Source organism: Setaria viridis, chromosome 3 (genome assembly GCF_005286985.2).
Source record: "Setaria viridis chromosome 3, Setaria_viridis_v4.0, whole genome shotgun sequence".
In the NCBI taxonomy this organism is placed as follows: Eukaryota; Viridiplantae; Streptophyta; class Magnoliopsida; order Poales; family Poaceae; genus Setaria; species Setaria viridis.
Window position 1 is genome coordinate 38,004,815 of NC_048265.2, and position 25,899 is coordinate 38,030,713.

At 44.6% G+C, this 25,899-nt stretch overlaps 3 protein-coding genes across 5 annotated transcripts; 2 read left to right on the plus strand and 1 right to left on the minus strand.

Moving 5' to 3' along the window:
• Positions 1-858: 858 nt before the first annotated feature.
• LOC117850494 (L-type lectin-domain containing receptor kinase IX.1) lies at positions 859-3,462 on the plus strand. The gene is made up of 2 exons (XM_034732322.2): positions 859-2,265; positions 2,339-3,462. The coding sequence occupies exons 1-2, from the start codon at positions 923-925 to the stop codon at positions 3,042-3,044; spliced, it is 2,049 nt and encodes a 682-aa protein (XP_034588213.1). The 5' UTR covers positions 859-922; the 3' UTR covers positions 3,045-3,462.
• A 17,901-nt stretch (positions 3,463-21,363) lies between these two features.
• LOC117847171 (glucan endo-1,3-beta-glucosidase GII) lies at positions 21,364-22,945 on the plus strand. Its single transcript, XM_034728334.2, has 2 exons — positions 21,364-21,572; positions 21,812-22,945. Exons 1-2 carry the CDS (start codon positions 21,497-21,499, stop codon positions 22,729-22,731), a joined length of 996 nt encoding a protein of 331 aa, XP_034584225.1. The 5' UTR covers positions 21,364-21,496; the 3' UTR covers positions 22,732-22,945.
• Positions 22,946-23,762: 817 nt separating this feature from the next.
• On the minus strand, positions 23,763-25,832 carry LOC117847746 (uncharacterized). Of its 3 annotated transcripts, none has more exons than XR_011897847.1 (2): positions 24,842-25,832; positions 23,763-24,750 (listed from the first exon to the last, which is right to left on the minus strand). XR_011897847.1 is itself a non-coding variant. In XM_034729026.2 (2 exons), exons 1-2 carry the CDS (start codon positions 25,133-25,135, stop codon positions 24,653-24,655), a joined length of 342 nt encoding a protein of 113 aa, XP_034584917.1. In that variant the 5' UTR covers positions 25,136-25,755; the 3' UTR covers positions 23,845-24,652. The 3 variants fall into 3 exon arrangements, 2 of the variants coding, with proteins under 2 accessions (XP_034584917.1, XP_034584916.1); XM_034729026.2 differs by having other exon boundaries at positions 23,845-24,700; positions 24,842-25,755; XM_034729025.2 differs by having other exon boundaries at positions 23,845-24,722; positions 24,842-25,755.
• Positions 25,833-25,899: the final 67 nt, after the last annotated feature.

Below are 25,899 nucleotides of genomic sequence, written 5' to 3' on the forward strand. Positions count from 1 at the left end.
AGACGGAAAAGGATAGACATAGAGGAATAATACAGGGTACAAGAACTCAACCCCATAGAATTAAAGACAGTGGTACAATAACGTCCTCTGCACAGGCCTGACGTACGTGTTCCGGTCAACCAGTGGAGAGCCGCAAACTGGAGTTGAACCACTCAACTCTCCTTTGGATCCCAGGTTAAATTTTAGCCCCTGTCACATCGAATGTTTGATATTAATTAGAAGTATTAAACATAGACTAATTATAAAACCAATTTCACAACCCCTAGGCTAAATTGCGAGACGAATCTATTAAGCTTAATTAGTCCATGATTTGACAATATGGTGCTACAGTAAACATTCGCTAATGATGGATTAATTAGGCTTAATAGATTCATCTCACGATTTAGCCTAGGGATTTTGCTATTAGTTTTGTAATTAGCTCATGTTTAGTCCTCCTAATTAGTATCCGAATATCTGATGTGACACGGACTAAACTTTAGCTCAGGATCCAAACATCTATTTGTTATCTGAATCTAGAACCTGTGTTTCTTTCGGACACGCGCATACACACTGACACATCAATCCGATCCGTCATTCACACACAAAATCAAAATGCCATTCAGTCAGATTTTTATGTGATGGATTCTTCGCACACCAGTTCCGCTGCTGCTGTGCACATTTTGGACGGCGTCTCTTGTGCACACCATTTCCGAATTTTTATCCTTAATCTAAAAAAAAGCTCCAACAAAACAAACTTCACTCACATCATTGACCAATTCACACGATAGGCTGCCTGACTTCTTCATTTGACACGTTCAACTAAAAAACTTAATAAAATTGACGTTAACAATGACTAAGTGAACATAGGCAAAGCTATTAGCTAAGAATCTCTTAGTTTTTGCTATCCAACCAACCACGCCTTCTCCATAGCACATTAACCACCATGGTTCATCAGCGGAGCTTTCTCATCCTCCTCACCGTCGTCTCTTCGTTAGCCGGAGCTGGAGTAGTAGTGGTAATTGGTCAGAACTACACGCCTCATGAGCCATACTGCTCTACCACCGGAAAGTACACCACTGGCAGCCAGTACCAGGTGAACCTATTCAAGCTCATGAGCGAGCTCCCGTCGAGCGCCATCGCCAACCGCGGCTTCCAACATGGCACGGCCGGCGTGGCGCCCGACTCGGTGTTCGGCCTCGCCATGTGCTACGCCGACCTCAACTGGACAGCATGCGGCAACTGCCTCAGGGCGGGAGCTGCCAGCGTGCAGCAGACGTGCCCGTTCGGCCGGGAGATGAAGTCCTTCTACGATGAAGCCTGCTTCCTGCGGTACTCCGACACGCCTTTCGCCTCCGTCGCCGACATCGACATCGCCTTCTATGAGAGGTCGTTAGACTCCTTTGTCGCCGATATTAAGAGCTTCAATGCTACACGATGGGAGCTGATGACGCGGCTCACCGCCGAGGCCTCCGTCTCCTCGCTGATGCTGGCGAACGGGAGCCAAGGGTACAGGGACTCGCAGGGCGTCGACCAGGTGCTCTACGGGTTCGCGCAGTGTACCAGAGACCTCAATGCCAGCGAGTGCTACAGGTGCCTCGCTAATTTCCTTGCAGATATTTCAGTGTCGCTTCCTAACAACACGTATGGTAGCGCCATGGGCTACAGCTGCTACCTGGGGTGCAGCGTCGGGGAAGAAATCAGCCTCACCATTCCACCGCCGGCAGTAGCAGAGCCACCACCACCATCATCGACGTCATCACATAGTTCTGGCCCGGCAGCGTCTCTTGTGGCCGGCGTTTCTGTTGGCTGTGCAGTGTTTGTCATCTGTGTGGGCATCTCGATTTGGTTCCTGTTGCGCCGCCGCAGGCAAAAGGATATAGCGCAGGAACTAGATGTGTTCGACGAGGAGGATGCCCTGGAAGACGATTTTGAGAAAGGGACCGGGCCAAGGAGGTTCCGCTACCGCGATCTTGCCATAGCCACAAGGTTCTTTTCTGACGAGGAGAAGCTTGGAGAAGGAGGCTTTGGGTCGGTATACCACGGCTACCTGAAGGACATGGACCTTCGCGTTGCTATAAAGAGGGTGTCCAAGACCTCCAAGCAAGGGAGGAAGGAGTACATTTCCGAGGTGAGGATCATAAGCCGACTAAGGCATCGCAACCTTGTGCAGCTCATCGGGTGGTGCCATGGCGGTGGCGAGCTCTTGCTTGTCTATGAATTCATGCCCAACGGCAGTCTTGATGCTAAAATTCACAATACCAACAAAGTATTGCCGTGGGCTCACAGGTACCTCACAATCTTTCCTTGTGTTATTTATAATTTTTATGATTTCACTTATAGTGATATGTCTTGTGTTCAGGCATGAGATCATGCTTGGTATCGGTTCCGCGCTTCTGTACCTTCACCAGGACTGGGAGCAGTGCGTTGTGCACCGTGACATAAAGCCGAGCAATGTTATGCTGGATGCATCCTTCAATGCTAAGCTCGGCGACTTTGGGCTAGCAAGGCTCGTCGACCACGACCGGGAGTCCCACACAACAGCGCTCGCCGGCACGATGGGCTACATGGACCCAGAGTGCATGGTCACCGGCAGCACCAGCGCCATTTCTGATGTTTACAGCTTCGGCGTGGTGGCGCTGGAGATCGCCTGCGGTCGGCGGCCAATTGTGGTTCTTCACCAAGAAATCAAAGAACCAACCACAATGCATCTGGTGCAGTGGGTCTGGGACCTCTATGGCTGCGGAAGAATCGTCGACGCCGCCGATGCTCGGCTGAACGGCGAATTCGACAACCAGGAGATGGAGCGCGTGATGATCACGGCGCTCTGGTGCGCGCACCCCGACCGCAGGCTGAGGCCGTCCATCAGGCAGGCCGTCAACGTGCTGCGGCACGAGGCGCCGCTGCCTGTTCTACCAGCGACGATGCCGGTCGCAACGTTCGTGCCTCCTGGTCGTGGCTTCCCATCTGATTTTGTTGATCTGACCGGCAGCAGTGGCGGCTCCGGCGGCACTGGCACGACGCGGTCCAGTGCCGTATTAAACGAGGCGTCGTCCTTGCTGAGATGATAACGTGCACGGGTCAAATAACTTGATTCATTTATACTGGATTAACGATCTGCAAAAAGAATAGTTTGTTGAGACTAGTACATTTCTATGAAGTTGTCATTTGTTTGACATGCGACTTTTAGTAAGATGGACACCGACGTTTCGCAATTCCTGCTGGCACGTCGTGCCGTGACATCAGTCTTTATAGACCACTGGCCTCGGTTGCGAATAACCACCGTGGATTAGCATCTTTTGTTAGCTTTTAAAGTCATACCAGGAGCGTTAAAGCACATTTTTTATTCCGTGGATTACCATCTTTTGTTAGGTTTGACAGTCATTTCGGGTGCCAAAACGTGCTTTATTTACTCAGCACGGCTAAATGTGTAACAGTGCTATCTGTGCTACCTCGCTAAATTTCTAAAGTGAGAGTATAAACGTCGTCAAAAGTCTACAAACGTAATCTCCAGATTGCAAAGCTGCAAAAGATTGCCAGGGTCAGCAGATTAGAGACAGATCAGAAACCACAGCCAACTTAGTCCTACTACTATCAGGGCTGGAACCGACTTTCTGTAAGGAACATGGCCTTATGAGGTCATTGTTTGTGATTTTGATGATTAAGTGACAACGTAGTCATTGGGACTAATAGTTTGTCAAGCATGTGGTTTGTAGCTTCATAGATCCCAAGAATGCAAACCAAACCATAGCAAGGTCCAAATCATATTCGAGTAATCCAAATCATGGTATCTAGGATTATTCTATGGTATTCAAGCATCCAAATGATAGATAAAATCCACCAGTATTCAAATTAGAAAAAATAGCAGCATCGGACGATCCGACAGTCCACAGGAGCAACCATCGGAGCAGTTGGTCCAATAGGAAAAATTGGGAAAAACTTCAAGTACACCGGATGATCTGACGGACTATTTTTTACATGCGTCGGAGCAATACGCAGAGAAGACCGAAAAAGACCTATAGCACCAGATTTTCCGATGGCTAGAAGATGAAGTGTCGAACGAAGCCTATTTACTTTGAAATCGTCCAGAGAGTTTTCAGGGAAACTGCTTCAGCACTGGATGTTCCGATAGTGCATCGGATGAAGTGTCAGAGTAAATTTGGGTAGGGGGTCCAACGGCTACTTGCGTCAACAGGGGCACCAGATGATCTGATTCCTACCCAAGGTGACCATCGGATTATCTGGTGCTCACTATTTTTACTAGCCATTGGAGCAACGGCACTTTGAGGTTCTTGGGCTATTTATACCCCCTCTACTCACCCATTCAAGGTTGCTCGAGTGTCCAGGAGTTCATTCAAGACCAAGACTCATCAAGAACACATCCATGCCACCAAAAGTGCAAAAGTGATAATCCAAGGCTTAGCACATGCTTAGAGAGTGATTAGTGCTAGGATAGACCTAGAGAGAGTGAGTGCAAGGTGTTTCATCTATTTCTTATGCAAATATTATCCCTAAGATAGATGTTTCAACTTCTTGCATTGATTTAATTGATGAATCTAGCTTACCCCCTTGCGGTGTGAAATTCTTTGAGGATGTTGTTGTAGAAACATGTGATAATCTCATTACCAAGGAGAATGATAAGGTCAAGCAAAAAAATGCTTCGAGGATGTTGTTATAGAAACATGTGATGATCTCATTGACAAGGTTGAAGGGCAAGGACATGGAGAGCAGTAGCAAAACCTCCTAGGACAAGAAAAGCAATGTTCAACCTTCTCAAGATAACCATGATCATTTCATCAAAAAAGATAATCGTGATCACATGGTGAAGAAGCTTGAGAAGGGAGCAACCATGACTTGTTTCAAATGTCATCAAGAAGGCCACAAGTCCGATCAATACCCTCAAGTCGAGAAGATGACCGAAGATGAGAAGAAGATGATGAACTTCACCATCAAGAGCTCTCTCATCTACACGAAGCCTAACCGCAAGAACAAGAGCAAGAGCGACTCCTATATCATCAAGAAGAAGACCAATGGCAAGGTGGTTGCTCACAAGGTTGGGATGAAGGAATGGGATTGGAACCAACCGATTTGGGTGCCCAAAGAAGTTATCACCATCATGAAAGGGCCTGAAATGGTTTGGGTTCCAAAGGATACTTGAAGGTCAATGATCGGCTATGGGGGATCTGGAAGCTTGTCTCACAACAAGAAGAGAGAAGGCTCAAGCATAGAAGCCAAGTTTTTTTTCACAAGATTGGACATATGTTGCCCAAATTCCCCATACAAAGGTAAACGAGGTAGTTGTAGCTAGAACCCAACTCAAGCATCATATGGCACCATTGCCATGTCTAGGATTGCATGCATGTGTTATATGCTCTGCTCATGAAAAGTTTGCATCAGTTCTTCAATCATGAAAATCTCCCATGTGTCCATCTTATTTGTAAAAAAATTATCTTTTGCAATCCCTCACAATGGAAGATCTTCTCTATAATGGAAAGATTTCTAGTGTGGGTTTGTACCAGAGATTTAATTCCCCAAGTTATTCTCTTTTGCAAGAAACAAGAACATCAATTTGAGAACTGCAACCTCTAACCAACGCTTGCAGGACATCTTCCATTTACCACTGTCACTAGATCACATCAATTCCATACAAAAAACATAGGAGAGGATTCATGGACTTATATTTGGAGCAATAGCACTTACAGTTCTAGCAGAGCATATGAACACATGAAAGGGCATGCTGAAGTCCACCCAATTGACAAATGGCTCTTGAATAGCTATTATCAAACAAAACACAAAGTCTTCTTTTGGTTATTACTTAAAGACAGATTTAGTACAGAGGAAAATAATGCATCTATCTAGCTATAATTATCTTCTTGGCCAACACAATGTGACAGAAATAGTTCAACACCTCTCTGCCACACCAATCTCTCCTTCTGCATCAGAGTCTTCGTCACATGAATCATATGCATTGAAGTTGGAGACTCCATACTTGCCCCTACATATGCTCTGAAATTGGTTCTCACAAATAGAAACCTTATGCACTAGATGTGCTAAGCTTTCAAAGTCTTGAGGGACAAACTTCTCTTTGATAGGATCCAGCAGCCCTTGATAAGCAGATTCAACCAGCTGTCCATCGATTAAGAATATGTTATAACATCTGTTGCACATATCCCGAAACCTCTGGACAAAAGCAGCCATAGCTTTCCCGTTTCTTTGCTTCGTCATCATCAGATCTATCAACTTCATCTCCTAGGTTTTTACATAATAGTGCTTATGGAATAACCTATCCAAATCTTCCCAGTTGTTGATGGAGTTGGGCGCTAGAGTCGAAAATCAAGTGAAAGCGGGTCTCGTTAATGACAACGAAAACATTGGCACTTTAAGCATGTCCATGGTAGCTGCTTCACCGCACTGGACCAGGAATCGGCTAACGTGTTCCCTTATAGACATGTTGTCCTCTCTGAAAAACTTAGCAAAATCAGGAACGCGGTACAGATGTGGCATTGTCACTTGATCAAACCAAGCAGGGTATAGGCGCTGGTATGTGTAGGATTGCTCTTTGGGCTTCAAACCAAATTGATTCCCCATCACCTCAGCAATCTTCACAGCCCAATCTTCACTGCTCTACCTGTTCCCATGCTGCGAATGCAGAGAAGCTGGAAGCACAAATCCATCTACGGATTGAGGCTGGCGAGTATCAAACACCTTGTTTCCATTAGACGTGAAATCCGGTTGTCTTGATGGTGTTGGTTGTGGGTTAGCAGTTTGGATAGGATTTGGCCCTGACGTTTGCCTTGGCTGGCCATCAGATGGGCCGACCATCGTTTGTATCGTTGGCTGTCCGGACAATGACGTCTGTGCACCACCTCCATAACCTGACGTGTTAACTGCATATCCCTTTTAGGAGTGCTTGCTTCAAGATCATCTTTTGAATTTCATTTACCAATACTCCAGTTGGGCTAATCAAAGTATTGTTGACCGTAGAATTGATCTTGGACTGGAACTCCTGGTCGTCTTCATTAGTTGTCTGATGTTTATCTCTGGGTGGTGCCATTGACCCTAGCAAAGGATGCTTCTTGTGAGCTCTGGTGCGGTTCAAACTAAACGATTGATAACAAGCTCCTTGGAACATTTCAGTAGCATCTTATACTTCTTTCCTTTGTATCTTATCAAGGTTGTTCATGGTAATCTCAGCTGCCGCAAATGCCTTGGGAGCTTTGGGATCACCAAATTGCTCATCTGCAGTCTCGCCAGCCATCTGATCAAAGTTGAGGCAACGACGAGCACTAATGATGTTCGTTGATTGTTTGTCCCACCGGGAGTGCCAAGAGCGTGTTGACGCAAAATTTAGGCTTCAGGCTTTTGCGTTGAACAACACGGAGGACCTGGAGATCTGCTTAACTCTAGTGCAGGCTCCAAATTAGCTCGCAAAGGTGCAAGATGTGCTAATCAATTTGACCTGTAATTGACAAGGGAAACATTAAATTCCTAAGCCAATAGGCGGCTAAGCCTTCGAACTCATTAACAGGCATTACTTTGAATAAACACCATGATAGTTAGAATTTCAATGTAATCATGCGGTGTAAATAAACAGAAGTATTAGTGGCATGTGCCATCGGCTGTATGAGCCGACGGGCTAAGATAAAAGCACTGTAGAACAACAGCCATAAAAGGAGCCTCTACTAACTTTGCACATATCAGATAAACTAACAGATCTTAATCAAAGTCATGAGACGTGTATTGAACTTAGACAAGGAAACACGGCTGAGAGGGCATTAACCTTAATATATTGATCTAAAAGATAGGAACACAGCAGCAAAGACCTTTTGCCCACCACTTATAAGCCGATTAAGTGAGCAGATCTAATTAGTATCATGAAACGTGTATTCAACTTAGACAAGGTAACACGATTGAGAGGGTATTAACTTCGACCCACTAACCTAACAAACTAATTCATGGCAGCAAGGCCTCGCACGCTCACCCATCGGCTCAATGATATCATCCCACTACCAAGAGATGTGAATAAGACCCAACCGATGCATCAGCTCTCGTAGGTAGCGTAGTGACGTTAAGGATCCGACGGTTAGCAGTACGAGGGGCAGGATTAAAGATCTATCAGACCTAGCATATGTAAAGCAAGTAAAGCATGCAAGATCTAACTAGCCGATATGATCAGATAACTAGTGAATGCTTAAACAAGATCAAGGAGCCGATAAAGACAACCTAATCAGATCTAAGCCGTTCGATAACTTTGAGCACTTGATATAACTAAGAGATCAATATGATGCAACTTAATAAAACCAAACAACTCGATATTTGTGAGCAATGTCGAATACAAATAGAATATTGGATAAAGCTTACAAAGTTCTACCTACAATCTAAGTTAACTCGATAACTAGCCACACTATAAAAGATCAGAATATTGGACGATGCATAGAAAGTTCTGATACAGATGAAGTAATGACCAAGTGACAGTACTTACAATCTCGCATGAGATTGAAGCCAATGCAGCCCTACGCGCAAGAAGAAACTCGCCGGTTTCTACTCTACTCCTACTCCTAGGGTTTTAGCGACGTGGCGCCAAAAGGTTGTATTGATTGATTGATGATTATTCATTACAAGGCTCATGGGTTTATATTTATACCCTGGAGCAAAATAAAATCCTAGTCAATTATGACATGAACTAATAGAAATGAATCTAAAAACTACTAAAGATACATCTCCACACTTTCCCCTATTTGGTGGAGTCATTTTCGCTTCGAATTGGACCTTTCCGATCTTCTATTGGCTTCTAGAATTTAGTCGCCTGCAGTTAGTCTTGGTCAATACTGCGTTATCAATAGATTCTTTCTCTCTCCTTCATCGGCTGTCAGAACCCTATCTTCTTCGGTTGACTCTGGTAAAAAACCAGTGTGAAAAACCCTATACTTTTTTGTAAAAATATGGTTATCCCACAAATATGTTTAGAACCTATTGAAGATACACGGCCAACTTTGTTAGGCTTCTACAGAATAACTACGTTTTGCTTGAAGCTTTCTGCCACTGTTCCCAATTATTGACCATTGGAAAACACCAAACCGGATGCAACATGTTTTTATTAGATTATGTAAGGGTTCATGGTGCACTTCTCGCAGCTTTCTTCTTTTCAGTCATTATGGATAATGAAGATAGAGGACTTGCGGTTTTATTTCAAGGTGCTTTCATTTTTGAGAGCAGAGTCCTGTTGGGATCCACCATACAAGGACCTCGCGGAGTCATGGTTAGGCCTCCTCCAATGGTATGAGCTAGTACCTAGCTCTAAGCACTCTAGGACACAACCTTCCAATGATTTGAATCTTAGCACATAGCTTATAATATGAATGACCCCACACATCATCCCCACGTAATCTTAAAATGAGTATATGAGACTGTGTCTTGATCAAGAGATAGCTCTTCTCTCTCTTCTATTAAAATATGAGAAAATATTCTATGAGCTATCTCATATGTAACCATTGGAGGAGACCTTATATGTTCGATGGGTCATCAATATGAAGTCCGGCACACTCCTATCCTGGAAGTCTGGAACCCTAATCTGACAGCTTCACAGAGGAGAAGGTACAAAAGGGGTATGAATTTTCAAACGTATTAGAACTTTAGAAGCTGACAAATTCGATAAATTTTGACAAACAAAATCTGATATAAGATGTGTTGCAAAACCAATTTATTAGGCATGCTTGCTTTGCATATATGTAAGACTTTGCACTATACATTTTGCACAATACCAATCACAGGCTCATACATTTATTAAAACTCCAGATGCTCGGTCCTCAAGCAAAAGATAGGTGAGTGAGCCAGCCTTACAAGTTCTAACTTTGGAGCAAATCGGTTGCCCCCCATGCAGCTGGAAGTTATACCTGCTAGCTGAGACAGCCCCAATAAGCAGGGCCATCAACAGCGCAACGACAATAAAGACAGTAGTTCTCTTGGAATACACAGTGAAGCATGTCGTGAGGCTTCCTAAACTTTCATATGTAGAGAGAGTAATTGTTTCTTGATGCTCCTTCATTCTGCAGGTATCTGTTTATATAGAGCGGAGCCACAAGCAAAGTAACCATAGACAATCGATTGCTGTCATTTTAGCTAATTAGAAACTTGAATTGCTGGCACTTTTATTTTGTTCCTAAATATTTAGAATGGCTTCCTGGACTCCTATCATCAATCTTGGTACTGAAACCATATCTTTATGGTACAACGAGAAGAGCCATCGACAGCGGAACAACAACAATAGTAGTCCTCTTGGAGCACGCTGTGGATTACGTCATGAGGGGATAGCCAAGTTTTGGTACGTATAGCGAGACTAAGGGTCTGTTTGGTTGGACCGTGAGCTGTGGAAAAGCTGCTGTGGGCTATGAGCTGTGGAAAAACTTCTGTGACCTACGAGTTGTGAAAAAGCTAAAAGACGTCTGGTTGACAGCTGTGAAACTGTAGGTTTGGTAAGAAATATTTGTAATGTCCTGGAAGCTCTAAGAGACTGTTGATATTCAAATTGATTGTAAACACTGTGTTGTTCACATATTCGCATGCAAATTGCCTTCCCTTCTGCTCGTGCTCGCCGGCGGTCTCAGCTCGTCTGTTGTCGCGGCCTTGCGGGTGGGGTGGGGGTGGGAGGGGGAATGCGAAGGAAAAGAATGAACCGGTATCATAACGAGTGGTAGATGGGTAATTTTTGTGAAAATACTGATCTCACAGCTAGCTACGGCATGTCCTCCGCTGCTATGAGAATTGAACTAGCTGAAAGCTATTAGGTGGAAGCCAACCCCTTTGATTGGCTTTGACTTTTTGAGAAGCCACAGCAGGTTGAAAAACCCAACCGAAGGAAGCCTAATGATTTCTTTATGCTCCTTCATTATACAGTTACCTACTTATATAAGTGGAGCCACAAGAAAAGTCATGGCCATAAGCAATCAATTCCTACTATTCTCTCTTAAAACATTGATTGGTGAAAAAGCGTTCATATCACAAGCTTCTTTAGTTACATCAATATTGGTACTGAAACCACATCTTTCTGATATGTATGCATTTACTGCCTGCTAGCTAATACAAACTCACTTTAGGTGCTTCTTATTGGCTGCTATTACATTGTATCGAAATTCGTCCTCGCCATATATTAATCCTAATGATTCTCATGAATATTTATTCTTAGTCTACATTCCATCTCCCCCTTTGGATTGAGACATAGCTAGTATATTGATATAATTAAAGGCTTATTTGTAAAATGGTTATATGAGACATGTTTAGAGCGTATCACGAGCTCCATTTCCTTGTCGTTGAACTCTCTTTTAAGGTATGCATTAATTGGCAGCGCTAAGGATCATCCTGCGACCGTATCAATGGTGCATCCTTGGTATCTTGTACCACTGTGCCAATGAGCTGCATGCGGTTTATACTATTCGCCTCCCAAATGTACTCCTTCCTATCCAGTTCGAAGTCTTGGACACTATTTTTGTAGTGACATGAGATCCATATCTTTTAAGTATCATTTATATACGGAACCAAACCTCTGTTCGCTGAGCTTCATATTATCGGAGAAAACACTGCTTGCAGTGGCCAGCTCGCTTTGGCAATCTTCAATAGGATCATCGTCCAACACATCTAGCTCGTGCTGTTTTGCATTAATTAATATAGCGGTATCCCAATAGAAACCAACCTAAAATGCTGTTATAGATGACGAAACCACTTAAGCAACAGTCAGGCCATTAAGCACTTGCTACCAGATCTGATGCATTTCGGATGAAAACACTTGCTTAAAACAAAGAGCGTTTGTTTGATTCTAGACAACTAACAGCAGGGGAGATGCGCCAATCATACTAGCAACGGAATAGTTCTTGTAACAAAGCGAAAGCCTACCTACTTGTTTCCTTGTTGATAATAACTATATTCCACTTGTATATCAGGAAGGACTATACATTTTCTACCCTCCGTACATTTCCCTTGTCTTTTTTTTTCAAAACCTAACTAGGCAGGAGAGCTGCTAATTATATTAAAAAGAAGAGGGCCCAGACTGGACAAGTAAAAAAACACCAAGCGGTGCAAAGAGCAAAGAAAAAAGGCTTGAAAAACCTATACAAATGCCCGGAAGTACATCAGGCTAGTAAAACAGAAAGGTGCTTTGCTCCGGCTGCGATCCACATGGCAGACTCGTCTCTAATCCTGTCGAACATCATGTTGATTGTAGATTCCTTCCGCTCAAAAATCCTCAAGTTCCTCTCCCTCCATATAGTCCATGTGACAAGCATGATCAAGGAGCACATGCCTTTCCTCGAGCAGCACGGACGTTGTTGCCCTCACCGACCACCAGTGGTCTAAACTCTCCTCATGCTTCCATAGCATCGGCTGAAACGCTATACAAGATATCCAATTTGCCACCATGTCCCACAGTTTGCGCATCACCCTGCATTGAGTGAATAGGTGCATTGCCGATTCTTGGTTGTTGCGGCATAGTGGGCAGTTAAGTTGATTTGGCCACCCCCATTTTTGCAGCCTATCCGCCGTCCATAGCCTATTTTGGATCGCAAGTCAGGAGAAGATCTTGCAGCTTCTGGGTGCCCATATCTTCCATATTAGAGCATCAAAGTCTATGTATGTAGAGCCGATGAACTGCACGTTGTATGTGGATTTGGCTAAGTAGTTCCCGTCCTCACTTAACTTCCATTTGATGTCATCCACCACCCCTGGTTGAAGCTGCACATTCTGTACAATATGCCATAAAAGGACATACTCCCGAAAGTGTTGTGCGGAGAAGTCTCGGTGTCGAAGGTTGATGTCATGAATCCAATTGTTATTGTGTAGCACTTCCCGTAGGCATCTATTCTTTTTTCTGGATACGGAGTAAATGCGCGGAGCCACATCTCTTGGTCGATGTCCCTGTTCCCATCCGCTGTTCCAAAAGGATGTCCTCGATCCATTGTCTATGTCAATAGTTGTACATGCGGCAAAGAGCTTCCTATCTGCATTGTTACATGGAAGTTCGGATCCCACCCAGAGCTTACGGTCCTCTTTCCACTCTTTCCATAACCATCTTAGTCTCAATCCTCTTGAAAACCTTGTGAGGTTTAGGATCCCCACACCCCCGAGCCTGGTTGGTCTTGCGAAGCTCACCCAATTGACTTTGCATTTTCCACCTATTATATCCACAGCCCCTGACCAGAAAAATTTCTTCCGTCTGTGGTCGATGTTCTTGAGCACTTGTTTTGGGGCATCGAGTGCTGATAGAAGGTACACCGCCTGTGAGGTTAGCACTGATTTGGTGAGCATCAGACGCGCCGCCATGGACATATTCCTCGCATTCCACGCGGTGAGCTTGCTGATGGCCTTGTCAACAATATACTGGAAATGAACTCTTTTCAGTCTCGTCGTCGTTAGCGGCAGCCCCAAATATCTGATCGGGAAGATTGCCGTTATGACTGGCAGATCCGCAATCACATCCTCTAAATTGATACCTTCGCAGCTTATAGGCACCACACTCGATTTTCCAAAGTTTGTTCTCAAACCTGTCGCCTTCCAAACCTGGTGAGTAAGTCAGCAAGCGCCCTGATGTCATCATTGGATGGATTTAGGAAAATTGTTGTGTCATCCGCATACATGGAAGTTTGCAGGTCTAAGCATTTCCCTCTAAGTTTGGTGAGTAGGCCTCTCTCTGTGGCAACTTCTAGGAGGGCACGAAGCGGCTCAATGGCTATGACAAACAGTAACGGTGATAGGGGGTCACCTTGTCGTAGTCCTCAGTTGTGCTTGATGGGGCTGTTTGGTATCCCATTCATGAGGACCCTTGACGATGATGTGTAGAGCAGGGATGCCATCCAATCACGCCATTGAGGGGGGAATCCTATGCACTCCAAGAGGGAGAGCAGATAGTCCCATTGCACCAAGTCAAAAGCTTTGGCGATGTCTAGTTTGAGGAAGAGTGTTGGTATTTTGGGCCGGTGGAAATGTCGTGCCATATTGCGGAGCGTCAAGAAGTTTTCATGGATCTTCTTTTTTTTTTATGAAGGCTGATTGTGAATGCGATATGAGGGCTTTCATATGAGGAGCTAGGCGCATGGAAAGGACCTTGGTAATTATCTTGACAAATGAGTGGATTAGGCTTATAAGCCTAAAGTCAGACACTGCTTCAGCCCATTCCTTTTTTAGTATCAGAACGATATTGGCCGTATTGATTAACAGGAGACTTGTGCAGCGCAGATTGTGAAAAGCGTTAGCTGCCTTTATTATGTCCCAGCAGGCCTTGAAGAACATACATATGAACTCATCTGGGCTTGGCGCCTTATCGGGAGGTAGTTCGTCGATTGCACGCTTAATCTCCATCCCGGAGAAGGAGTCGTCGATGCCGTGAAGGTCCAATGTGGGCAAGTTTAGACACAACCAATTGATATCCTATGATCGGTGGCCCGAGTGGCCCATCATTTTACTAAAGTGTTCTTGTATCAATTTTGCTTTGTTCTCATGGTTGAAAGCCCAGCGTGTGCTGTCTAATCTTCTGAATGTAATTCTTTTTCCTTCGGCCATTTATTTTCCTATGAAAATACTTGGTGTTTGCATCTCCCAGTTTTAGGTTTTTTATGCACAAGGCTTGTTTCTTTCTTGCCCTCTCAACGACCGCAAGACTGAGGATTTGCCGCTTTAGTTTCTATCCTAGTGTGATTTCCCCGGTGGTGAGGGGTCTATGCTCTTGGGCCATGTCAAGCCTGAGTATCACGTCAGATGCCATGAGAAATTGCATCTTGGTATCCGGGTAGAAGTTTTGGCTCTAGGCTTTCAACACGGAGGCTATTGCATGAGCTTGTAGTAAAGGCGATGAAAAGGCTCATGATGATCACAGGGCTTGTTCCATACTTCGGCTACGATCTCCTTGAAGTGAGGGAGCTTCGCCCAGAAGTCCTCGAATCGGAAGGTGCGTGGACGTCTTGGGCCGCTTTGGTTAGACAGCAAGAGTGGACAGTGATCTGAGTGGGACATGGAGAGGGCGTGCAAGATATGTGATGCAAAAAGGTCATGACCTTCTGCATTGCTGAATACGCAATCCAGCTTCACAAGCGTCGGGTTTTCCTGTTCATTGCTCCAAGTGAATCTACGGTTCTATAGAGGGATCTCCGATAGTTCGCATCGGATAAGCGCGTCTCTAAACAGGTTCATTAGTCGACGATCCAGCCTCGCATTATTTTTATCGCTGGCTTTGTAGATGAGGTTGAAATCCCCCATTATTACCCATGGAGTGGCAGTTGCAGGTCTGATCGATAACATTTCCTGCATGAAGGCTCTTTTTTGGCCCTACTGCGAAGGACCGTAAACATTCGTCAACCTAAAAGAGCTGCCCTCTGTTGAAGAAACGGTTACCGAGAGGTGATACGCGCCTGTGATGATCTCAGTCAGCTGTACATTGTTATCGTCCCAGAGAAGCAAAAGGCCCCCCTGGTGCCTAGCGGTCCTGTGGCCGGTGCAAATTCAAAACGGTTTAGCTTGTAAGCACCTAGGTAAGACGCCGTTCGTCCGTCACTGCTTTGGAGCTTTATTTCCTGAATGCACGCAATGCTACACGATGTGTTTGCCAGAAGTTGATGAACTACGTCCTTGCGCGCTTGTTGGTTTAAGCCGTGCACATTCCAGCAAATAATATCTGTGTCAGGGCCAATCATCAGGATAACATAATAGCGCAGGTAGGGTGCAAGCTGTGGATGGCGACGGATGAGTGGTCCACGGTATACTTGCAGGGCACCCACAACAACAAATATGATCACAACAGAGATAGCGAAGGCCTGTCCGACCATTAAGGTAACAAAGCACATGAAGTCTCTGAGAAATTCGAGATGAAGCAAATAGTCTTAACAGTGGCATGCGCACAGGCATGAGCACGGGGAATATCAGGGGCTTGTGCAAAAAACCAGGAAACCAAGACACAGTAGTGAATGTTGATGCAGCGACACGGTTCACAAAATGTTCTCTGGTACGCTGTTGTCCCTCCTAGGCCATTGGCACCGCCGCCAGATCGTCGAGCTCGCTGACGCCGTCTCCAAGAATGGCCACCATGGCGCCGTCCGCATCCTCAATGGCCGCGTCATCGAGGTTGAACATGGACGAGAACGCTGCAACGATATCCTCCAACAGTGCCCCGGAGTACATTGCCAAATATTTCAGCAAAGCACGTTCGACGGGTTGAATGTCATCATCGGAGAGCAGTCCAAGTTTTTTGCATAAATTTCACTGTGCTTTCTGGACAACGTTCATGGGATACCACCTTTAGAATCGCATTGAATGCGACATTGCTGATCCGATACTAATACTTGATATGAAGTAACTTCACAACAAATGTAAATTGTGTATATTTAGATCCCGGTGACACCTTACAGTTTATATGTTCCTTTATACATTCTAACATTTTTCCTCCAAGCTCTTTAGCGTGTCACATGTTGGCTATCATTTCAGGAAGTCCAACTTCGGTGCCTTCATCCTCCTCCATACATGATATGTGTTCGTTTTCATGAACCATTTCATGATCACCATCATCCTGCAGAACTGCATTATCCACAACACCCTCATCCAGTAGAATTGCAATTTCCTTAACCCAATCATCCTGCAGAATTGCATTTTCCTGAACCTCAATATCCTGCAGATTTGCATTTTCCTGAACCCTATCCTAGAATTTTTCTCCATGATGTATCCACCTAGTGTAGGTGCTTGCCATCCTATTCAAAAGTAAGTGCAAGTTCATCACATCTACAGTACATCTAGACTGATTCAGGCATCCAAAACACGGACATAGCATTTGTTCATCGTCAGAGTATCTACTCTTAACAAATTTCATAAAATCATTGACCCTTTCTCGTGCTCGGTAGTAAATAGTCCACAACCGTGTATGCAATGCCTATCCATCTAGGAAATTTTGATGAATTCAACTCAAAATTACTAACCAGATTGAAATACCTTAATGTGAAATAAAATTTTGGCGAATTCAACTCAACTAACCAAATTGATGCACCACAACAGGAAGCACCAAATTTTTGTTGCCGTAGGACTGAACCGCCATGGGGAGGCGCATATCTCCGCCGGAGTGCTCCGTCCTAACCGCCTTCTCTCTATTCTTCTTTTTTCCCTATCGTAGGAGTGCGGCAGGACGTAAACTATTTTTTAGCTATAGCACGGGCTTTTCTACCGCCAAATACCATACTTACTTGAAGCTTACCTTACATGTGGAAAACGGTCACGGTAAAAACTTCCCATCGATCGGTGTTCAACCTATAGGAGGAGCATGTTTTCCATTTTATTTTACCGTCCTATTTATCAGCTTTAAACTTTCATGTGGGATCATGGTTGGTTTATGATGTTTTTGTGGAGCTTATATCATCACAAAACCACCATGTAACAGCGAGTGACAATTTCTTTTTGGCTACAGTGGCAACTTTTGATGACGTTTTGTAACTTTATCACTAAATTTGCTCGGATGTGAAACTTTATGATGTTTTCAACCAGAAACATCATAGATCTATGACGAGAACAAATGTGTCATAAAATTTTCATCATAGATCAACACATTTCTTGTAGTGCAACCTCCTGGCTCTGTGCTATGTGGATATTACGTGTACGAGTTCATCAGAAACAATGGGAGGTACTGGATGAACCCTGAAGACGCAAGTCTCTTATACACTGCCATGTGCTAACTTCCTAATAGTAATGCATCCTAATCTTCATTTACTGTTTAACTGCAGATGCCTACCATTGAACGGTAATTGTACCAAGATCGAAAACAAACAAATCGAGAACATTTGATAAAGCTGGCGTGTTGATGACCTACGAGTGCACAACTCTTTGTAGATGGGCGTAGTAGTTTAATTAGCGTGGCAAATTACAACTCTATTCCAAATGTTGGATTTTTAATAATGTGAATTATTTATTATGTACGATGCAATTTTTAATACTGTAAATTATCTATTATTTAATGGTTGGAGATATATATTTCAATTTGACGGATAAAAACTAGCGGGAAATATAAATAATAAATAATTCACCGCTAAAAACTGGTGGGAAATATAAATATTAAATAATTGATGGGTTGCTAAAATACACATTCCTGACGAGCAGCTTAAGCACCCGCCATCATACAAACCATCTATGCTGGCGGGTGGCTAAAGACGTCCGCCAGTACAGAACTGTTTGTGCTCACCCGCTAACGCAAATATCATTTGTGTTGGCTTAAGGTTGCTACCTGCCAGCGCAAACGTGTTTTAGTCGCCAGGGAAACGTTTTCTGGCTTACTGTCAGCTCCACGCCACATACCGCTTCGCGGAGGCAGCTCTGGCACTGGGTCCAGTTACGGTCAGCAAAGCACGTGATTAGGCCAAACACTGTCGTTGAAACCGCCATTGACGATGGCACCTGACCGCATGTCGTCACCGGCGCGGTTCACCTGGTGGTAAAGGCTCTTAATGGTGTAGTTGCCCGTAGTAGAGCAGTAGGGCCTAAAGGGCTGAAGCCCGTATCAGAAGAGATATAGGAACCGCCGAACCGGCACCGGCACTGGCAAATAGCAACACGACGGCGAGCAGGATGAGGAAATGCCGTGGTGCCATTGTTAGTAGTGAAGGAGCAATTAGTTGATTGTCCAGGTGCTGAGGTATTAGCACACATAGGAAAAGAAATGGCTTGACTTTGGAGTCCGCGTGTTCCGACAAGTTTTAGCTGTCGAAATTTGTGTTCTTCTGCACTTGGCCAATGAAAAATAGTAATTTGCTCGTGCAAGTGAATTTAAAGTTCTTTGAAAGAACAACGCCGAAATCTTCACCGGAAACTGACACGAGACCGACAGCGCAGACCAAGCACGGATGCACATGCTAACAGACCCTTACTGTGCTTCAACAGTCCTGGTAAACGCTGTCGTCAACCAAGACTTAGTTTAAGTTTTCCGCATAGTAGGTCCTACCGTATCGGACGAGGCTCCTCTGCACTTGGTCTGCTCTTAAGTTACTGACATGTGGGACCAGTTTCACCTTATATGTGGCTGGAACATGTGGCGGACTATATGGAATCATTTAAGACCATTCTCAGGCTATTCCGAGCGCTAGTTTTATAGAAGTTTACTGCACATTAAATTATCAGCTGATTTAACGTGGTTGCAGAAAAATTAAGTGAATTAAATGCCATGTAGAGTCTATGAAATAAAAATGTAAAACTACGCAATATGGAAGCGTTGTTTAAAACACCATTTCATTTTCTTCTTGATGTAGTTATATCAATATAAAACCTTCCACTTGGATTAGCCTTGGTGGGAGTTTTATTCTCCATAATATGACGGTGGAGTTGTTAGATTAGTAAGATGGGAAATGAGTTCCATTTAGATAAAACTCGGTTCACATGGTTTTCCAATATGGTGAGACTCTTCCACACATCTATTACTGTGAGTTATAGTTTCATTTCATCTAATCACCTGTCCAATTAAATGCATACACGTCATGCACAAATTAAAAACTATGGACTCCAACGAAACGGCAAGAATGAAACTTACATTGTAGATTTTGTACTCTCTCCGCCCCACAATATTGTTCGTTTAGCCTTCAAAACTTATCCCATAAAGAGTGCCCATATAACTTTCAGACAATCCAACAAAGACCCTCGTAATATCTTCTAGCCCAGGTAACGAATCGATCATTACTCCTACCATCGATACTCGAGCTATACTCGCTAAATAAGGAAAGCTAGTAGGTCCGACAACTACTGCAAGCGTGCATGTATAATTGATTCTACTCGGTAATCCATCCGATTAAGAAGAGTTATTAGGGTACTTTGAACTTTTAGCATTGCTAATATCTTCTCTAAATTTTCTAAACGAACGGTCTTTGTGGGACGGAGGGAGTATAAATCAAGCTCTCATTCCATTATCGATGATGTGTTAATTTTGAAAATAGTGAAACAAAATTTGCTACTGAGAATGGCCTAACAATTATTGAGAATGGAACCTTCGCTTTTTGTTCCATACATATGAACGGTAAATATTGTATTTTTTTAATTCTAGATAGAGGAAAACATACAAATATTGATGTTTCTGTGCTTCTTTTTTATGACCACCAAAAATTATGATTAGGTCATGCCTGGTGCAAGTTGCATTCTCTATATTAATGATATGCCACGTAAATAAGCATGGTGACATAAAGTTGGAGTTAAAAAGATAGAGATAAAACTGAGTATATTGTTTCCAACGCTATGAAATTCTTTCACACATCCATTGAGTGGTAAAATTCAATTTCATCTGATCCCTGTCTAATTAAACATTTACGCGTCATGCATGAATAAAATACTATGGCTCTCTGTTAAACAAAAAAAATGAAACTTGCGTTACACAGGTTGTTTCATTCAAGGTTCAATTTCACTCTCAATGCTGTAGCAATGTCGTAAGCAGTGAGGTAAAATTGGCCAAAGAATGGTTTTAGGTTCTTGGACACAACCTCTATCCTAGCAAGGCAAAGAAGGAAATGTAACCGCTCAGTAAGATAATAAAAATGTTAACCAAAACATGTCTTAGCAACCAAAAAATACTATTAGTTAATATCATCAATGCTCCAGCCTTGTGGGGGATTCAGAAACTATTGGTTCATAATACTATGATCAATGCTCCGGGAATTGTTGTAGATGGAAGAACCAAGGACAGAGTGGGGTCTAATGAAATGCAAAACAAGAAATAAATTGCCAAAGGTGGCATATTTTGACATGGCCATATGTTCAACTGCCAGCCTTCTCTTACATATGCACACGGTTACACAATTAAAATACATTGACAATGTCCATTTATTTTGCGCCGTGACCTCCGTTTCCACGAACCCTGCCTAATTACATGTCTACATCTGCCGGCCTTCCACACTGTGCGACTAACCGCTGAGCAAGAGTCATGCGCGTACGTGGAATTCCACAAACAAGACAAAGCGAATTGATGTTCAAGCTATTCGACGCAACGTAACATGGCGATATATATCTACGGCCACAAACGAAATATCCTGATATCCTATGTGTCAATAATGTATCTTCAGCGCTAGGTGATCGATATACTCATTATTGAGAGTCAGACATCTACAATTATTTTGTCGGTCTCCACAATTTCCTGCCTATTTCCTACAAATATTCGTAGAAGTGAGTGTGCGGATGCGTGTTTGCACCGTGTCTCGGAACAAATTAAATATACGTGCAACATGACGAGAAACAACTGGCATATAAAATGAAGTTCTACGATCCGGCCGTGGTTGGCGGGTCATGAGCTCGATGACACACGGTCTAGGCATAACAGTGACTTCTGTTTGGTCAAGCACGGTTGTTGATCTTGAGTAGCCAGCACTATATATGAGCAAGTTTGAAAGCACAAATGGATTATTAGGAGACCAGAGACTTAGTCCACTTTATTTCTGCGAATAAATAGGGCAGCCAGCTGCTCAGAACTTTTTCGTGCCAATCGTGGCTACGAGCAAGAAACAGTCGAGTGCATCATCTTGAGTCCGTCCAACTAAGTATGGCAGGGCAAGGTGTCGCCTCGGTACTAGCCGCCACTGCACTGCTCATTGGTGTATTGGCGTCTATCCCAACAGGTAACAACATGCATGTCATCTGTGCACGTGAGCAATGCATCTTGCTATAGCAAATGTGTAATTTTTTTGAACCTTATGTGTATTTTTTTAAAGAGACACTAAATCTATCTCATATCTGATATATATTGAGAAAAACATGATACTTTAGCAAGAAATGACCTAAAGAAATTACAATTGTGATGTTTATATATATAGTACACATTATCACTAACATGATACCGGCATTGTTGTAAACACAGCGGTGCATTCCATCGGCGTGTGCTACGGCACCCATGGCGACGGCCTACCGTCGGCGGCCGACGTTGTGCAGCTCTACCGGTCCAACGGGATCAACAGGATGCGCATCTACTCCCCTGATGCCACCATCCTGAAGGCCCTCCGGGGCTCTGGCATCGACGTCATCGTCGATGAAACCGACCTCAACGCCCTCCTCTCCGACGCGTCCGTTTGGGTCCAAGCAAACGTCCTGCCCTACAAAGACGACGTCAAGTTCAAGTACATCGCCGTCGGCAACGAGGTCGAAGGCAGCGACACACAGAAGATCCTTCCGGCCATGCAGAAACTCAACGCCGCGCTCTCAGCGGCCGGCCTCAGCAATATCAAGGTGTCCACGGCTGTCAAAATGAGCGTGCTCGACACGCCATCCTCGCCGCCGTCCAACGGTGTGTTCGCCGACCCCTCCATCATGGGACCCATCGTCCAGTTCTTGGCGAGCACCGGCTCGCCACTCCTCGCCAACATCTACCCCTACTTCGCCTACAAGGGTGCAGATGGTAACATCGACCTCAACTACGCGCTCTTCAAGCCGAGTCCTCCGACGTCGAACGGACCCGAGTACACCAACCTCTTTGATGCCATGACTGACGCCATGTACACGGCGATGGAGAAGGTAGGCGGCTCGAACGTGCCCATCGTCGTGTCGGAGAGCGGGTGGCCGTCGGATGGTGGCTTTGGGGCGTCGGTGCAGAATGCGCAGACCTACAACCAGAACCTGATCCACCATGTCGGCAAGGGTACGCCCAAGAGGCCCGGGGCGCTGGAGACTTACATATTCGCAATGTTCAACGAGAACAAGAAAACAGGGGACGAGACAGAGAAGCACTTTGGTCTCTTCAACGGCCAGAACAAGTCGCCAGTGTACACTATTACATTCCAGTGAAAGGGAAGAACGGAAAAGGCTTGAAGAGACTATTAATATACATACACTTTGCTATGCCTATCTCTAGTGTAAGAAAGTATGCAATTTTTTTGGATGAATAAGATTGATTAGTGTGGCTTGGTAATTTTTTGGATGTTCCCCTCTTCCTTCTTTTATAGGCACAGTGATGCCATGTACTCCCTCCATTTCTTATAGAAACATACTTTGATATCAATTAATCTAGCGTTATGTTGTTACTTGCTGCAAAATCAATTCATGTTAAAAGATACTAATGTATCAAGCGGATGCCCTGCATGAACTAGAGATTATCCGTTGTGTTACTAAAGGATGCTTGGCCTTTCAATGAGTGCCCCCATTTTGAGCATTTGTTAGTGACCGACTACAAAAGATTATCCGTTTTGTGTACATGATCGATTGCCTGCGGTTCCAATGGCTACCTATGTTTTGGACATTTGATTCCGGCAACTCCGCACATGGCTGGTCCACGACGACAGCTACACTGACTTCCTATTCTCTCGCTCCTCTAGCGTGTCATGAATCAGCTCAGCGGACAGCATATCTGAATGGTACCTCCTGTGACAAAAAACCACTCTGGATCATAACATGCTTTCAGATCCCATCATCTGATACCCAACAGTAGAGTTCCCGCTGCCTCCTAGGCCTAACAAAGTTCAGTAAAGCTATGAACAATGTTCATCTATCTCCTGCAAGCTAAATGGCTGTTTCTCTCCTTCATTTGTTATTTTAAATATAGTCCGAAAAGTACATCACAACCATGCAATAATTCATCACTTGATGCCATGGAGTTATTTCCCATATACACATATTTCTTCAATGCGCACCTACAGTTACGTGGCAATGCATCTGTGTTGTCTATTCAATGGGACCTAATAAACATTAAGATCAGTCTGCGAGTCAGGCTGACAAATGGGTGGCCATGCTTTTTAGAATATCCAAAAACAGCTCGAGGCACTAAAACGTCTGGTCAAATTTGGCAATCCAGTACCGAAAGAAATGCTTTAATTTGTGAGTATGGAGCTATAAGAAATTTATTATTACAGCCTCTATTTTGAGTATATATATGCTTACAGACACCAGAAACTGCTGACACCATAGCAAACAAATGCTCGACGAGCACATGTGCCTCTTTGCATAGTTTTCCTCATACCCATGACTGGGGGCTCACATCCTCTCAAGTTTCCACATGATCCTCTCCCTTATTAAATCCAGATCATAACTAACATAGGCCAAAAATTTTGTCACAATAGCATTATTTCGCACCAATTGATTCCATGTGCTTTTCAACATCAGCAGGCGTTTTCATTGTGAACACATACAACAAATCATTCGCTCCACTAGAATTAGATATCCACGGCATATTGACAACTCTTAAGAGTGTCGTTCATGGCTTCTGGGTTATACCCCGTCACTGACGCTTCTGGTCAACTAGGCATCTCGGAGTACTGCGTCAATAGGGGCCACCAGCCGACCACGTCACTAATGCAATGGCAGGATAGATATCTCCAACAATATATTATGTTGGTAATGAGAAACTAACAACCTCTTAGCTTGCAACTGTATAGAACAAGACCATGGACAGAAGCAACTGTATAGAACAAGACCATGCATGTTCTTACTGGCTACAGTTGATGTTGGAGCAAATCTTGCATTGATAACGTTGAGTGTTAAATCAATTCCATTCAGCTACAAAAGGAAATAAATCTTATCAACCTCTTGAGCCGTGGTGGCAGGGGTGGACACCGGAATCGTCTTGGCCCTGTTCCTTCCTCAAACGACTCATCTTGGAGAGGATCCCGGTCGAACACATCTAGTTTGTGCTCTCTTGCCTTTATGCTGCGGCGGTGCAGCAGGAACCAAACCAAGATGCCGGTGCACATGACGAAAGCCACGGAACCCGCAGTCACGCCGAGCACCTGATCCCTCTCCAGGCCGGGCTGTGGCGATTGATCTTTCACATGGAACACGAACATCTAAGAATTATTAGTTGTATCTACAATTCTACACAGATGAGATGATGAGATTTCAATATGTGCAAAGTAGTGACCAAAAGAAGATTGCTGGTACTATAAATTAATTTAAAAGTACAAACCTTGGTCGGGGAGTCATCGACGGGAGTGGCAGGGACGGCAGTAGCGGCGGTGCCGTAGGTGTTGCTCGGGCTCGAGCTCGACAGCCCCGCCATTAAGGTTGTGAGGCACCTCATGCACTCGCTGGCGTTGAGGTCTCTGGTGCACTGTGCCAGCCCGTATATCACCTGCGAGGTGCCCTGCGAGTCCGTGGACGGTGTGCTCCCGTTCGCGAACCGTAGCTCGGACTCGGAGACGGCGGCCTCCCCTGCTAGCCTGGACAAAGGACTCCACCGTGTGGCATTCATTGTGGCCATGTCGGTGACGAAGTTACTGTCTCAGGTGTAGTTAGGGTTGGTCAGATCGGCAACGGAGAAGAACGACACATTGGAGTACCGGATCACACAGGTGTCATCGAAGGCCTTCATCTCCCGGCTGAACGGGCAAATCAACTGCACTTTTTGGGTCGCAGTTTGGAGGCAGTTCTTGCACTGGGTCAAGTTACGGTCGGCGTAGTACATGATGAGGTCAAACACAGCATCGGGCTCCTGGCCGGCCACAGCGTCGTTGAAGCCGCCGTTGGCGATGGCACCCGACAGGAGGTTGATCATGAGTTTGAAGAAATGAAGAGGTTCACCTGGTACGGGCTGCCGATGGAGTAGTTTCCTATAGTAGAGCAGTAGGGAGAGAACTCACCTTCCGTCCAACGTTTTTTTTTCTAGTTGTCTTTGGCCCAAAAATGAACCACCGACAGGAAGGCTTTAGTCCTAGTTGGAAACATCAACTGGGAGTCTGGGACTAAAGCCCCCCTTTAGTCCCGGTTGTAATTACTAGTGGGACGAGAAGGTGTTTTGTCACGGTTGAAAACACCAACCACGACTAAAGCCCCCTTTAGTCCCAGTTGGTAATTCCAACCGGGACTAAGGGAGGCCTTTGGTCCCAGTTGTGGCTCCAACCGGGAGAAAAAAAATCCCTTTCGACGCGGCCCCCCTCTCTCCCTCCACCTTATCTTCTCCTCCGGCCTCTCCCTTATCTCTTCTCTCTCACGCTGCAGATCTCACATGCCGCCGCCCCTCCCCTC

Coding starts and splice junctions, on each gene's coding strand:
- LOC117847171 (XM_034728334.2), top strand. CDS start 21,497: ATGGCAGGGCAAGGTGTCGCCTCGGTACTAGCCGCCACTGCACTGCTC. Junction 21,573..21,811: donor ATTGGCGTCTATCCCAACAG/GTAACAACATGC, acceptor TTGTAAACACAG/CGGTGCATTCCATCGGCGTG.
- LOC117850494 (XM_034732322.2), top strand. CDS start 923: ATGGTTCATCAGCGGAGCTTTCTCATCCTCCTCACCGTCGTCTCTTCG. Junction 2,266..2,338: donor GTATTGCCGTGGGCTCACAG/GTACCTCACAAT, acceptor TCTTGTGTTCAG/GCATGAGATCATGCTTGGTA.
- LOC117847746 (XM_034729025.2), bottom strand. CDS start 25,135: ATGGCCACAATGAATGCCACACGGTGGAGTCCTTTGTCCAGGCTAGCA. Junction 24,723..24,841: donor TCGATGACTCCCCGACCAAG/GTTTGTACTTTT, acceptor AATAATTCTTAG/ATGTTCGTGTTCCATGTGAA.